The 15,781-nt window shown below is 34.4% G+C and overlaps 1 protein-coding gene across 1 annotated transcript; it reads left to right on the top strand.

Annotated features, from left to right (window-relative positions):
- The first annotated feature begins 13,321 nt into the window (after positions 1-13,321).
- On the top strand, positions 13,322-14,383 carry LOC125056193 (proline-rich protein 36-like). The gene has a single exon (XM_047659195.1). The coding sequence runs from the start codon at positions 13,416-13,418 to the stop codon at positions 14,082-14,084; it is 669 nt and encodes a 222-aa protein (XP_047515151.1). The 5' UTR covers positions 13,322-13,415; the 3' UTR covers positions 14,085-14,383.
- Positions 14,384-15,781: the final 1,398 nt, after the last annotated feature.

Genomic DNA, 15,781 nt, shown 5'->3' with positions numbered 1-15,781 from the left:
GGCCGCTTTTTTATAAAAACATGATTTAAAGACAATTAAATCTGGTGTTCATTAGTAAACAAGTTTTAAAAATTATACTCATTTGAGTGACCCTGTGTTTGGTGGAGGTCATGGTTTAGAATCCCAAATTAAAAAGAAATGTAGTTTCTACTTTTACAAGTTTTAGCTTTATAAAGTTAACAGCATTACGTAGAGTCATTAGGTTATCAGTTACTTTAGATCTATTCGTCAGCTACAAATATATTTTCATTGTCCTTTGCTTAAATCAATCGTTAATTACGCGGACATAAAATTATTATTCTAAAACAGATTATAATTTCAATGGATGATACCATAGTTATTATCATAGGGTATAATTATACTATCTGTTACTGCTGCAGCAGCAGTAGATAGTACAGCTATTGTGGTTTTTAAACCTTTTAAGCCTTACGAAGAATTGCTGTATAGTCTAGATTGCTATGAAATTCCAGTAGGAGCAATTATATAACTAGATGTTAGCTAATAGCTATTTAGCTATATTCTATGTAGAATACAAGCAAAAAAATAAATACATATTTATGACAAATATTTGATGTGTGTGAAGTTCTGTGATTTATCTTTTATAAATGGAGTACCTACACAGTCTTATAGAATGGTGAATAAGTCCTTGCTACCAGTAGTGTTATTAATATGGTGTACAATCACGCTAAGTAGAGATTTCACAGTAATTAAGTTTACTGAGTACCTTTACCTACGTTCAAGACCTGTCAAACCTCTTAAATAAGTGATTGGGTGCATTTACTACCTTATAATAACGTACAAAAATGTAATCCGTATAGTGGTCAAATTATTTATTTAAACAATGATATCTCGGTAGCAGGTCGGTGATAAGAAATTCTACATTTACATATGAAACAAGGGTGGAGAGGGCAAGACAGCATCCTTCTGTATAACTAAATTCTAAATGATATGGTTACAAAATAACTTTTGTAAGTGGGTATTTATAGATTTTTTATAACTATCCAAATTGTTAATTTTACTAATGGTAATACAATAATACTTTAAACAAACGTATGTGGGTATAAAAAAAATATTAATATATATGAAACTAGCAAACTCGGCGAACTCCGTTTCGCCACCAGATTGCTTCGTTTTATGTAACATTTCCTTTGGTGATCCCGCTTTTCTGATAAATTTTTTTCCTGAATTTTCTTTGCTATAAACCTCACGGAGCCCGAGACCTTTCCAACAAATGCAAAACCGTGGAAATCGGTTCGTGCGTTCTGGAGTTATAGCGTCAGGAAGGAAAACCCGACTTATTTTTATATAGTAGATGGGCAAATTGCTGGGGCACATTCTAGATCCACCCTTGATACGAAAGTAAATTAAAAAAGTAACAAAGTAAGTATGGTCAATCCAGAATATGACATTGACATTGCGCTATTGGTGTTCGCCACTATAAAAACTGAATTGCCTCATAGTGTAATAGTACAACACAAATGTTATGAATGGCACCATTACTATATCATTGCAATTGGAAGTGCAAGTGTTCCCTTTTCTCAGTACTTACTTAGGCTCTCGCAGTTTACTATGTACTTTATGTGTAAATGTGAGGTAATTAAACTAGTTACCTGGTATTATATTTCTTTTTTATAAAACACGTTGAATACAAACAATTAAAATAAAACGTAAAATTTCCGTTACCAAATGCAGAAAGACTAACGAAAAAAACTTTAATCTTATGGTTTTTGTAGAAATAGTTACAATGCTTATCTTTTTCTGAATGAACTTCCTAAAATACCGAATATGGTAAACAATGAATTATGAATGGCTTTTGCACTAACAATGGGCGTTCAATAGTCAACACGTATTATAGTCAACTAGTATTAAAAATAATTTGGTAGGCTACATTATGTTAGCTAGGTACGAAATTAAAAAAATCTCTACCTATCTATACTTATCTAAAAAGTAAACTGTTCTGTTGATATATAGATCTCTCAACAATAAACTTTTTTTTTAATTCTTAACTAAACATAACTATCTTTAGTAAAATTTGCTAAGTTTAAGTCACATACATTTAATATTCTTAGTTATTCGAAGAAATTATGTAGATTAACATTAAAAGTAATATAATTTTGGTGAAACCAAATCGCCGCTCCTCAATTTAGAATCGAGAGTTTAAGTAAAATGGTGAATAAAGATAAATGGGACTACGTGGATTTGTTTTATATTACATACATTTGTGTTAAATTTGGTTCAATACATAATATATTATATACCAAATATATAAACATTCCGTTCGTTAAAAAATATATAAAGTAAGAAACCGTATTCTTCTTTGAGAAACATCATGATAGTCAAAAAAAAGTAGAATGTACCTTGTCCCGCCCGCAAAATATAAATTATTTATTACGCATAATGTTAATAAGTAAATAACAGGTTTATAACGTGTGTAAGCCGAGTCATAGGCCGAGGTGGCGTGATATAGTTGTACCTACTATGACTAAGAGCCACGTTTTTGGAATTAACAAGAGCGTAAACAAGTGTAGGTTGGCATTTTTATAAGCGTAAAACATTGTTTGTGGCTTATTATTTGTGTAGTGTGAGCCTTTAAATTCAGCTTCAGCAACTATGCGAAATACGTTAGTATACTTTGTAGCGAAATATATTTGACATTCAAATTTAAGTTGTAGGTATGGGAAATACATACGGCATACCTAAGTACTCGAAAGCGAGGTGTAAAATATATTTTGATTACGTTAAACTGGAACCCACGCAATCTCAAGCGCCACAACAAAGAATATGAACTTTTTTTGTGCAGATATTACGAGTACTGCTCGAACGGTTCCCCCAGGCACCGGGAATATAGAAATGCGTAAAAAGCGTCGACTCCAATGCTGTAATATAAGACGCTGAACAAAGTGCCGCTTTATAAACAACCATGAAGTTAAGAAACGCCGACGTGTACTCGAATTTCAACCTTAACGTCATAGACATACTTCATAACGAGAACATTGTGTGCGCTAGACTTGACGGCGGCGGCCTCGTGCGCCCGCGACGTACAGCCAGACCGTTCGGCGCCTGCGCACAAAGGGCTCATTGTATTCTGTTCAATTCTTTGGAACGGACCCTAATGTTTTTTTTATCAAATTCTTGATACGTACGGCGTCAAACAATGGGTTTCCGTCCTTTTATTGGCACCTAATTTTTTGTGGACTCTTTAATGGACGGTGTACCAGACTTAGAAAATTACAACCTGTTCAGTCCACTTTGTTAAGGAAAGGATGTAAAAGTGAACAAGCTTAATAAAGTAAAAAAAATTAAGTTTCTCGGAAATTTATTTTTTCTACTTTTTAGTAATTTAAACAATAGTTATTACGCACTTTGCTTATAAATTATATAGGTACATACGTCATCTATTTTCTAATAGCTAAACATACTTTAATATATTGTTCTTTTACTAATATTAACAATTAAGAACGCATCATAAAATATATACCTACTATACATTTGTACTTATATAGAATATTACGTTAATAATGCGTGTAACGTTTAACACTACTGTACATAATATTCCTATAAAAGGTCAGTCGAAATTACTAAATCCTTTATAATAAAAGCTTTAAAAAAATCTCCATTGCAAACTGTCTTAAGGCACTTCCCTGTCTTAGGTATTGTTTTTATTAAAATAGTGGGACTAATTTATACATAGTCGAGTTTTCTTATTTGGAAAGAATGGAAAACTATAGATTATGGTAAAATATCTAATTATGAAAAATTTTATCCTTGATTTTTTTTATTTATACGAGAGATTGATGAAACAACTGAAGTATTGTAATATTAAAATTAAGTATCAAGTTAGGTGTGGCAGACGCCCACGGCCGGCTACCAAACAGGTTTCCGCTCACTCTGACCTGCGTGGAAACCGATCGAGTCTATCTATCTACTTTTACGATTTGGCTTTCCATTTTCTATACAAGTTTGTAGACTATTAATTTCTCATTTAATATATTCACTTTTAAGTAATTTTGGACTGCATAACAATGGGACACTACTCACTATAGTAGAAGTCGTGCCAGGAGTGACCACTGACCAGTCTATGTACATTTGTACCTTTCGTTTAAAACACCACAAAAGGTACTATTTTACTCTATACTCTAGAATACAGGATACTACTATTCAAGTACGATTTACTAGCTGAAACTTCTTTAATACGAACGAACTTCTAATCTTAGAAATATGTGTTAGTTAGTTTTACTGTAAAGCTGAATATTCTTTACTTCTTATAAGTTACCACACTGGTTTAGTTGGTTTTGCAAATAGTAACCAGATAGGTCTTTGATAGATACCCAGATTTTCACAACCACACATGCCTTAATTAAAATTATAAGTGAAATAGGTGAGTAGGAAGGTGTATGTATATAAATCATCACTTCATTCGCCACTTTGTTCCATATACAATAGTAAGCAGCTTTTACCACGAAGTTAACCAATGTATTAAATGGGCCAATCATTTGTTATAATATGATCCTACAACAGCATATTAACTAGGGCTAGTTTGCTTTAGTTTAGAAGTTTACTCAAAACATCCCCATCTCATCAATAACTTCTTTCTCTTTCCATCACAGCGTAAACACAATTAGACTAATGAGATGGGTGTAATTTGACTGATTTAGCTTTTATGAATAAGAAAATATGTTGAGGTATCGGTTCGTCATAATCATATCTACATAGTTAACAGTAAATATAGCCAGCGCATGAGTGGCAAACGGATGTAGATAACATTACGCTGCGTTGACATCATTCATGTACACTTGCAGTCCAAACGTAGCCGATAACGTGGGAAAATTCCTAAACTCTTCTGCGTTATCCCCTTATATCGGTAGCAGCGCGAAATAAATATATTTAAAAAAATACTATGTTTAATTAAGAATAATTCCTTAAATCATTCCCGCACATATTAAATACCTTTGTATTAACCGCGTATTCATAAACGGTTACACTATTCACTAGTATAATATTTAAGTATTTCTATGTACTGGACAAGTTACCATAAGCGTGCGCCTGTACATCACTTAGCTTTGAAAACGTAACAAAGAACAATCTAAACTAAAACCAACAAATAGCAGAAAGTTAATTAATGTCAAACATCTGCAGCTATAAATTTGCGAACACGTCCCTGATTCAAGATCTGGCTTAGCGCCACTGTTTGCCCATTGCACAACTCTTGCAACTACAAAACGTATTATTATCTATGATCTAGCACAGACGGCAATTTAAGTCGCTAAACTTGTTTTATAATTATTATACAGTCATTTCTGGCCGTAGAGAAAATATTATGAGGACGAGAGTTTAATTCCTTTTGATCAATAATGTTTAACACCTCAGTGGTAGAGAACTATTTTCACATTGATAAAATATAGTTTTTCCATTCTCTAATAACCGACATCAACTATTAGTACTTCTTTAAATACATAAAATATTGTATGGGCTATAAATCAAATCGAGAAGCAAAATAATGTGCTAAGATAGGATCATATAACAAATGATTGGCACATTTAATACATTGGTTAATCTCGTGGTAAACTGCTTACTATTGTATATGGAACAAAGTGGTGAGTGAAGTGATGATTAGGTATTAACACTTATTAGTTTTTGTTCTATTCTTAGTTTAGTCTATGCACCGCACCAAGTAGTTACAAGTTGTCATTATTCTAACCACGCAAACGCATGTGCAGGTGAAAGCTGGCTTCATAAATAACTTAATAGGACACAAAGCGCATGCTTAACATCGTAGGTAAGGTATACTAGTACAAAGTGCATCTCTTATTGCATAGATTTTAGTTTAAGTAAGTAATAATATATATTACTAAACAACTGTAAATGTTGTTTAGTTATGGTACGGACGTACTTTGGTCATTTTAATTGCCAAATAGTAATTACAAATTAGCACCTAAGTTAAAAGCCTATAGGTCATGGCTTTTTATTTTAAGATAAAGAAAGGACTTAATACACCAATACCTGGCTAACCTTGGTCACAACTCTGATTAAATAATAAAAATCTGGTAAGTAACTATATTTCACATGACTTTCAATAAATAAACCAAAAGCAGCTTGAGATTTATGAAATAGATGTATCTCCGATGTATTTCCTTAAGTAAACGTGGACCCATTCTTAATAGGCCGGCAACGCATTGAGATTGTCCCCGTTAGCCCTCTGTTCTATAAAAAATTCAGATTAAACTGTAAGGGTTGTAAGTATTATTTGTGATGATAGATTTAGAACTACTCACTAAAAACAGAAACAAGATCCATTCGCAAAAGTTTTAATAATTTGCCAACCGTCAAGCAATATTTAGTTAATATTATGCAATATATAGTGAAATATCGAACCTATGATATCGTTAGGTTATTCAAAATAAGCGTCTTGACTCTTGATAAAGATTGTTTTGTACAAAGTAGGTATGCATTGACGACGCGCGGTCTCGCACGTAGGCGCATATTCTACTTAATAGTCATTATATCCTACTTGATAATACATATTTGCATTTTAAATATATGTACGATTTAACAATTGAACTTCTTTTAAGCATCTTCGAACCTCCTACTAAAAGAGCCGTATAAGCAATTAATACATTTAAAATAAAAAGTAAAGAAAACAAATAATTGTGAAGACTCCATAAAAGCTTAAATCAAGAACCACCTAGCAACTAGTAGGTTGGGCTCAATAAAACTACAATGATGTTCAAGTAACGGTTTCGCGCTTACGACTTTCAACATTTAAAATCAGGTTTTAATAGACAAATGTATTAGAATATTACCTATAATATGTTCATAATTACTAAGTAGGTAACTGATATGAATTAGAAATGGAAATTCCATGAGTAATTAATTGGAACTTAGTCCATACCAAGACATTCAAGTTGTCAGCAATTATCACCTAAATTAGCTCTTAACTGTTTTAGGAATGCAGTTTATAAATGTAATGTATATTTATAAATATGTATATCTAAGTAAGTAGGTGGGATACAAAGATATACAAAGTATTTGTAAAGAGCGGAAAAATTGTCAAACAAAATCTGTGTTGTCATGCGTCAATAACTTCATCAATTTTCCAGGAACGGTAAAACGTTTCCTCAATGTCATACAGGAATTGTTTCCTAGTGAAAATAATTTGGTTAAGGTTTAGTTTTTGTGTATAATGCCCGCTCTATTTCCTATGCAAAAATAATCTCTTTGCAAGCGCCCAATAAAGCGCGTTTAGGTACATAATTATTTTGCTCTGATCTGCCATTAGTGGCACCAAAGACACCAAAGATACCATCTTTCTATATCAAATAAAACATTAATTACGTAGTCCACATAATATACACAGGAACACAGCTTGCTAGAATAATTTGAGGAGTTGTTATAGATTGAATAAGCTTTATTTATAGACCCCTAATCTATCTGGTCCATAAAATTTTTACTTTTTTTTTCATTTTAGTTATTAATTCTGTCAATATAACCAAGCAAGCACGTGGTACAGATTTTCTTACCATTTATTAGCTTGTTTGGTGATTTAGGTTTAATCTAATCGGTTATATCGAAGTGGATGGTGTTTCAGAAGGTCGTATTGATAATTGTCTATTTATGTAGTTCGTCATCAATTTGTTTGTCATTGATAAATCTAGTATTATATTGTAAGAATGTTTTGTGAATTTAAGTTTTACACATTCGAGGTTTGATGTTTACACATAAATACCGAATTTTAACGTGTTGGCAAAAGTCATAATAATATCACGTCAAGCTTTTTTGCATATTTATTTTGAAGCTCCGATAGGGTAGAAAATATCATAGTAAGTAATAATAAGGTAGAAAAAGTCACACAAACGTAGTAAAACGTTTAGTGATAGCTTTTTAAGGCAAGTCTCATCAGTCAATTAGTATTGTTTTACTGGGAAATTAAGCTATAATAACTCCGGCTTATATTCATGTTCATAAACTACTAAGTACTAAGTAATCCCATAGATCCAATATTATTTAGATTAGTAACAATTAAGCACCTGAGCCGCTATGTCTATCTTCGAAATTCTTTTTTCCAAAGAAGTTATTTCATTCACGCAGGTAAAGACCTATTTGACCCATAGACAATGGAATGCGAAGCTAATGTTCATTAAAAGCGTCAAGGACGATATCAGTAACGATCTCCCCCGAGACGAGTTCTTCCTAGCCTTATGCGTTTGTTTGGGAATAACTTTTCGTTAAAAGTGGCGGCAACTACAGAGCAACATAATCACAGTTTCTTAAAGACTATCGTCGAGAAAAGTGATGTATGAATGCTAATGTCTCTTCTACAGAAAAATAATATTTTACAAGGCAGAAGGTTAACTGGATTGCTTCATGTTAGACAAAACCGCTACACATGGACCAGCATCAGTTGAATCACCAACTTTTTAGATTTCATCTCTACAGGATCAATAACAACATTCCATAATTATTTTCTAGTCTTATATTTTATGGACTTTTATTTGAATTTTGATAAGGCTAGCTGTTATGCAATGTCATTTCTATTCGAATAACATATTATATGAAACGAAAGACAAAAATACTTTCTTTATTTGAAATAGAAAAAAAAACAAAAATCATGTGTATAATCTGTCCGGTGAAAATCTTCTTCTCTTTAGACCCGAGAGATTCAAAGTTCAAACATGGATGTTGTAACATGTGGATGTTCGATGTGTTGGTTCAACAACGCATGTAAGCACGATTATACACCGTTTTGCATGGGAATAAAGACAAATTTCAGAGATCTTATGGCCTACGTGTTCATCGATATAGAATTATAAATTGTTCTACACGGTACTGTGAATTTAACCTTGTTGCTTTGATATAGAGTTTAATTTACATTAGTGTTTTATAAATGTGTGCTATCGAAGTCATCAATAGGGCGATGCGGCGCGGGCGTCGCTGAGTCTCAGAAGTTATTAGCTGTTTAACGACAGGCGACTGTTTGTCTAGAAACACAGGGCCAATATTATCTAAGTAAATACGTAATCTTTCCCTTTCTATTCCTAAGCCCCCATATAAATGTCTATCTTCTAGGTGTAAAAGTAGTAACCCTAAAATAGTTTTACCTCAACTTCCGTAAGGTCTTAAGAGTCAATTCTAGACATTTAAAATTCTAAAAGTCGACATCGTTCTAGACTGTCCATTCGATCGGCTCCTCAGATAGGTATAAAATTATTAATTATAGATAGTGTGCGGCACGTAATTTATCAAGAATAAGCTGCCGAAAGCGTATAAAGAGGACATTCCGTACCAACAACAAAAACCATGCGAAGTCGCCGGGGACTGTTGTTTTTACTATTCTATCCCTAATGACCATATAAAATATCCACAAGTGCGTAAATAGTTAGAAACTTGTATGCTAATTGATAAGCTCTATAAACTTGCTGAGTCAACTAGAACGGAACGCATAATACAACAAATATTTATTCCTGACCATATAAAGGGTATATGCATTCATTCATCTATAACTAGGTATATTACACCCACTAGATCATGAGTCACATAGAAATGAATGTGAACAACGCAGTTGAATATTTCAATTGCGCGTTATGGTCTTATTTGGATTCTAACTAAATACCAATTGTAATTGCTACGAATCGTATTTTATCTTAGTCGTATAACAATTTAACGGAAACAACATTCAAATGCCCAGAAATTAGACTAAACTGAAGTAAAATTAGTATTTCCAAAACATTACTAATTTTGTATTTAGTTCTATTAAAAATACTTAAAACGCTGCTTTCATGAACCTTATAAGCATCATGTGACACTCCATTTGCCCTCGGTTTTTGACTAAAACAATATGTTCTAGTAGACTTATAGTATCACATAGTCCCAACATCGGATTAATAGCCTTTAAGACGATAAATTTTAAGTATACTTTGGATCTTCTTAAGATGCCAGAAGCCAGAAGGCCGACAATTAACTATCGAACTATATCGATATATCGTTACATAACCAACTGTTAACCAGCTGTTTTCGATTAAACAATATAAGTGTCTTTTGTTTTCATCAGGAATTTTAAAGAACACAGAGACATACATCCAATAAATCCTAATGTATAGAATAAGTTGCATGTGCAGCTGAACTATACTCAATTATTAATAGACGTCATTGGTTAAAGGAAAACATAGGATTTAATTGCAACAAACATTAGTTTATAAGTACAAAAAGTCGGGCCTTGTTTATTACATGATGTCATGGTGGCTTAAATTACAAGGTACTTGGCCTTGTGTCAGTACTTAATACTTGTAACTTAGAGTATAAATTACATTAATCTATGTACTTTATACAACCTCTGTAAATCAATTGATCAAACGCAAGTTACACTATGGATTAACCTCTGGGGTCATGGAATATCGCGGATACAGAAAGATGTACTTATATTTTTATGCCCTTCAAGAAAATGATGACATTACCTGATTAGACAAATTTACATTCTAAAGCCCACCATGGGGCATGGGATTGGTACACTTGATGTATGTTTGAAATTGTTTTTTTTATTGTTAAGTAAGTAGGTGATCAGCCTAACTGTGTAACGTTGGATGTAAGGTATGCAGGTATTCCTTTGCAAATGGCGCACATGATTTTTTCTACAAAAACCTCTCTACTCTTAATAAGATAAACAGGTTTAGATATTGCAAAACTCTACACCTACAAAAAAATTATAAGTCAGCATAGTGCTAATTACAACCAATTATGCATTATAACGTAGATAAATACAAATGATCTCGTTATAATTACAAAACAATCGTTAGACATGATGAATCACGTGTTGTCAATTCAAACAATAAACATCAATTTAAAAAATAATTACCATAGAATTTATAATAAAGTTTAAGATATCTATAGATTGTTAAGTCAGTAAAATCGTTCTATGTTCCTTGCTTAGCCTTCCTGAATATAGTCAGAGGGTTATAAAGGGAAATAGAATTACCAGCGATAATTAGATATTGTTTGGTAGGTAATAAAAACATTATTTATAATTGGATTAGTCAATATTGACTAAATTCTGGATGAATCAAATCATATTTGTTGTAATCATATTGGCAACTATGTACACTTATGAAAGTCAACATTAAAAAAATAACTCCAAATTTACATTTACCAGTTTCAAGGGCGTAGAGCGTGCGAGAAGAACGGGCAAGAAACTCTCCGCGACTCTTTTTAATCGCAAGTTTTGACAACAAGGTAATTGCAACCATTACGCCATGCTTCGATTGACATATTACGTTAAATGGTACGTATGTATATGAGCACCTAAATTTTTGGTGCAAGAATTGTTTATGGTCTATAAAGTAGGTAGTTAATATTAGTAGTTACTCTGTGCAAATAGAGAACCGGCGTGGCGGTAATTCCAATAAGCATCAGGATAGTAGCATTTTTATGAAGATGATTAGTCGAACTATAATGATTAATGACGTACCAATGCTGCCAACATAACAAGAAAGGAAATAGTACTGCGTCAACCTCGTGTTCCATGACGGTTTTTTCTCACACAGACTTTATAAAATTTACTAAACTTAACTCAAACTAACACAGCTTTCAGGAAAATGCAATAAAATGTTAATGCTTTAAAACTTTTGGTAAACCCAGTTGTGGCCTCTCATAACTTGTCATAATAAGAATAGATGAATTCTAATCAAGACGCTTGGGCCGGATATTAATACGCCACATACCTAGCTTCATTAATTATTTAAAAAATGTGCTTCAATTTTTCTATATTAGGTACCTTTTTCAAAGATTATGAGGAAATATTGAACTATGTCTTAATGAGTGGCGAGTAGGGATCTGTACCTACCTGAATCTCGGTGGTAAAACAATATATTGGTGATAGCAATAATTGTAATTTAAGTTACTTACGTAACTAAATCTACCATTATACCCCTATATCATTTTTCTTAACAGTCTGATTATCCTTAGCAAACTATAGAATAGTCTTTATAATTAATGTACTTAATAAGTAACATTTAAGCAGAAAATTTTAAAAAAATTATACATCTTGAACGTTATTGTTCACTAGGAATAAGGGTAAATTCATTGAGCTTTATGCTACCTGAAAATGTAATATGTACATATTATGTTACTATCATTTGCAAGCTAAAGGCCGCTTTTGGTTTCACGGTCACCGGACCCGAGGTAGGTACGGAAAGCAGGCTTATCGCTCAACCCACACAAAAAATATACTGACTTTCCTCGAATCGACAACGGCGCTAAGAAATCAACTTATATTGAAATGTTTTAACCACCCTAAACTTGTATGGTACTTACACCCTTTCGAAGTTGCGTAGCTCGAGTTGAAATAACTTGTTGATGTGAGCTGAGGCAACGCGGGTGTGGGGCGACGTAAGCGGGTGAAGGGGGGCAAGCGCCGCTGAGCGACGGCCTGTCTACGGCGCGGTGCCGGCGACACCCTGTCTGCCATGGACAGCGACGTTGCCGCATCGTGCACATTCTTGTCCGCTTGCGCCCTTCCCCCGCGGCCCCGAGCCCACTAACCGCCCGCGCTCTCTGACTACTCGACAACGTCGCATGCAAACTTGTTTCGTAAACGGATGTGGCAGCGACCAAGGCAGGGCTTGGTACGTTATCTATTTCATTCACACCTATTTAATTGATCAAGTTGGAAAGAGATAGCAATGGTGGCGCTACGTGCTATCGGCTCCCACTTGCGGCATTTTTTCACGCCGAGAATGAGGCGAGATTAATGCCTAAAGCTTTGTTCACGTTGTTTGTTGGAAAATAAAAAAAACTTCAAAATTTGATAACATACTAACCTTGTTAATTTTAAATCTAAACAACGAGAACCTAATAATGTGTAAAACACTATTATAATCACCTAATGGTTCAATTTAGTTTTGCCAGATTTTTATTGGTGAGCTGGGGGTTTTATAACTTATGTACAAATATACTCACAAGTACTAAGTATATTAATTTTGTACATCAATTATAGAACTAACGAATTGTTAAACTCCTTTACGTTTCAAAGGCTTATCTATGTCAAAATTTACTAACTAAACAAATAGTTTCCTATTTATATAAGAACAATGTTATTTAAGATAACCATATTGAACTGATCTTAAACATTTTGATCTTAATTTGATACATACAAAAATATTGTAAAAATTAATTTCGACGTTATATTGTACTTGCCTGGGTCAAGATGAGCTTTTATTTAATTATATGACTATTATGTAATAATTAAATAGTAACCTATTTTATAGCAACATTATGAATGCCGGCTAATGGATATACGCGGCTCAAGTCGCGCGCTGTGGGCTCCATGCCGCAGGCAACAAGCGCGCCGCCAACATCCGCGCCGCGTCGAGCGAGCGACAGTCAGTTCGGCGCCGACAGCTATCACGCGTACACGTCTTTTTCGCAACATGGCCGCTGCCCATACGCATTCGGCCCCCGCGCCCTCAGACCGTCGTTCAGAGGGCCGCGCTGGTTCCCGCCGCATATTTCCACCACAATTTAAGCTCCAAGTTCTCGACGCGTACAGGAGAGATCCTCAATGCAGAGGAAATCAACGTGCAACTGCGAGAAAATTCGGAATTCACCGACGACAAATCCAGAAATGGCTACAAGCCGAACCGGCTCTACGTGCAGCGCATTTGAGGAGAGCACCGCAACCTGCTCCTTCGCCACCGCCTTACTCCGTCGGCTCGCCAGAGAGCGCTCGCTTGCCCTCACCTCCGCCGGCGGCTTTGCCAATCCAAGTGCCCACACCGATAGCAGCTCCCGTGCCAATCGCGCCTTTTACCGTGGAACCTATCGATTTGTCATTAAAACGCCTTACACCACCTCCAGCACCGGTTCCATCGTATCCACGGCTGCCTTTGGCTCCAGAACCTTCGAGAAAACCTTTTAAATTGTTCAGACCATACCTAATAGAAGACGAAGCAAAGAGGCCAGCCATAGCGTCCCTACCCGTTAGTAGTGGCGTTCACGTGTCTGCATTCGTGCCAGTACAGAGCGCTGCGGGGTGCGGAGGCGCGGTGTGCCCCGCTTGGGGCACGCTAGGACCTGCCTACCCGACCCCGCTAAGATGAAACAGCGCCGCTGGGGCATGGCCCCGTACCTACTGTGATCTAGTCTCCGCCGACGCCCGTCTGGCGCCGCCCGGGGCGTAGCCCTCCAACACCGTGCCTTAATATTCTAAGAATGACTTGTCGCCATAGTGCTTTACGCCGTTGTCTCGAGATAACTGCTTATTTTGTATAGAGTTATAGATTAGATTTAGAATTGAAATGTATTTTTATAAGTGCGGTTTATAAAGTATAACTATTACAGATTATTATGATATACTTAATTATTATTATTACAAATAAAAATGTTGTTTACTATGATATATTATCTATTTCATTTTTGTTGTTCACCCTCTATCAGGACTTACTAGGAGGCAGGTAGCGCCGGCGCCAGCCACCTTCTCTACCTGATAAAATGTAATCCCTTAACAAAGAAACTGTTACTCAGAAGTCCTAACAATACCTATATTTCCATTGGTCGTAACTATAAATGGTTCGCTCATTCATGACTTTAAAATTACAATTTAAACTCAGCTCAGCCAGTTGATTATTTAGAAAGACCTGCACCATCAATAGATTCATTTTCAATTCATTGTTCATAGAATTGTGACTTATCGTTTCAATTGAGTTGTTACGTATTTTGTAGGAAATAAACGAAATTTAATTAAATGCACATAGGTACTGTCTTCAAGAACTTAATAATTATGTGTTCACTGTTCAATAAAGAGTCACCTAAAAGATAACAGAAGCCACAAGAGCAACAACGTCATTAGAGATAAGCTTCACTCATGAATACAAGTAAATATTAGTACTAGGTATAGTTTTGTCATTACTCAGTGATTTCAGTAATTGCAAGGTAAAAAGTAAATAAGGATACTAAAGTAGATGCCACCGGTCTTATATTTTTTAAACGTCCTCGAGAGTAACACCATCTACCATTAATTTAATTATCATAAGTATTTATGATAATTAAAATATAGTCTTATTATTTTAAAGTAATCTAAGCCGAATGGGCTCACATTAAGTTAACTCCTGAGGGAGGAATCTCTTCGTAATTTTGTTACATTCCCGGTAATTATTGAAATTATCAAAAAATACCACATCACAAATTGTGTTGTTTCGTAGCTATAGGCCATTAAAGAGGTATGAGTTTAATTTTCTCACTCTATAAGTACCTCTTTGTATCCGTATTTTGTTGTCTTATTATTGGGTTGTTAATAATTAATCAATAGATAACAATAATAGTTAATTAATGTATAGTTTACGATTGCACAAGTGTAAGACAAGTGTATTCGCATAGATATGGATGGAATGCTAGTTAGGTATATATATAACACGTATCTATAAACTATCGGTTATATGACGTGTTCGCAATAAATAGTTTACAATCGACTATTAATTGCTTACATTTCAAAAGATTTGTAAATTATATTTGATAATTCTGCTGATGACTTGTTAGTCACAAGACTCAAAACAAGAATATTTTTTTGTTTTTCATCAATTTTTATATAATAACAATATTATGATTGACCTTGTTGGTCTTTTAGAAGTTCAACGTTACCAAACTTGCTTTTTTCTTTTTATTTGCAGTCAATTGAAGTGTCTATTGTCGTTTGCCGAATAAGGCGGTAAAAAATAAAAAACATAGTCTCGTCTGTATGCACTATGATGCTCAAAAAAGGTTGCTGTTATGGCAGCAAATGATAATAAAGGCAATAACT

Source organism: Pieris napi, chromosome 14, assembly GCF_905475465.1.
Source record: "Pieris napi chromosome 14, ilPieNapi1.2, whole genome shotgun sequence".
Taxonomy (NCBI): domain Eukaryota; kingdom Metazoa; phylum Arthropoda; class Insecta; order Lepidoptera; family Pieridae; genus Pieris; species Pieris napi.
The sequence above is the reverse complement of the archived record's forward strand: the minus strand, read 5'-3'. Positions and strand labels throughout refer to the sequence as shown.

Bases quoted from the DNA above. Each gene is read 5' to 3' on its own strand.
- LOC125056193 (XM_047659195.1), top strand. From the start codon at position 13,416: ATGGCCGCTGCCCATACGCATTCGGCCCCCGCGCCCTCAGACCGTCGT.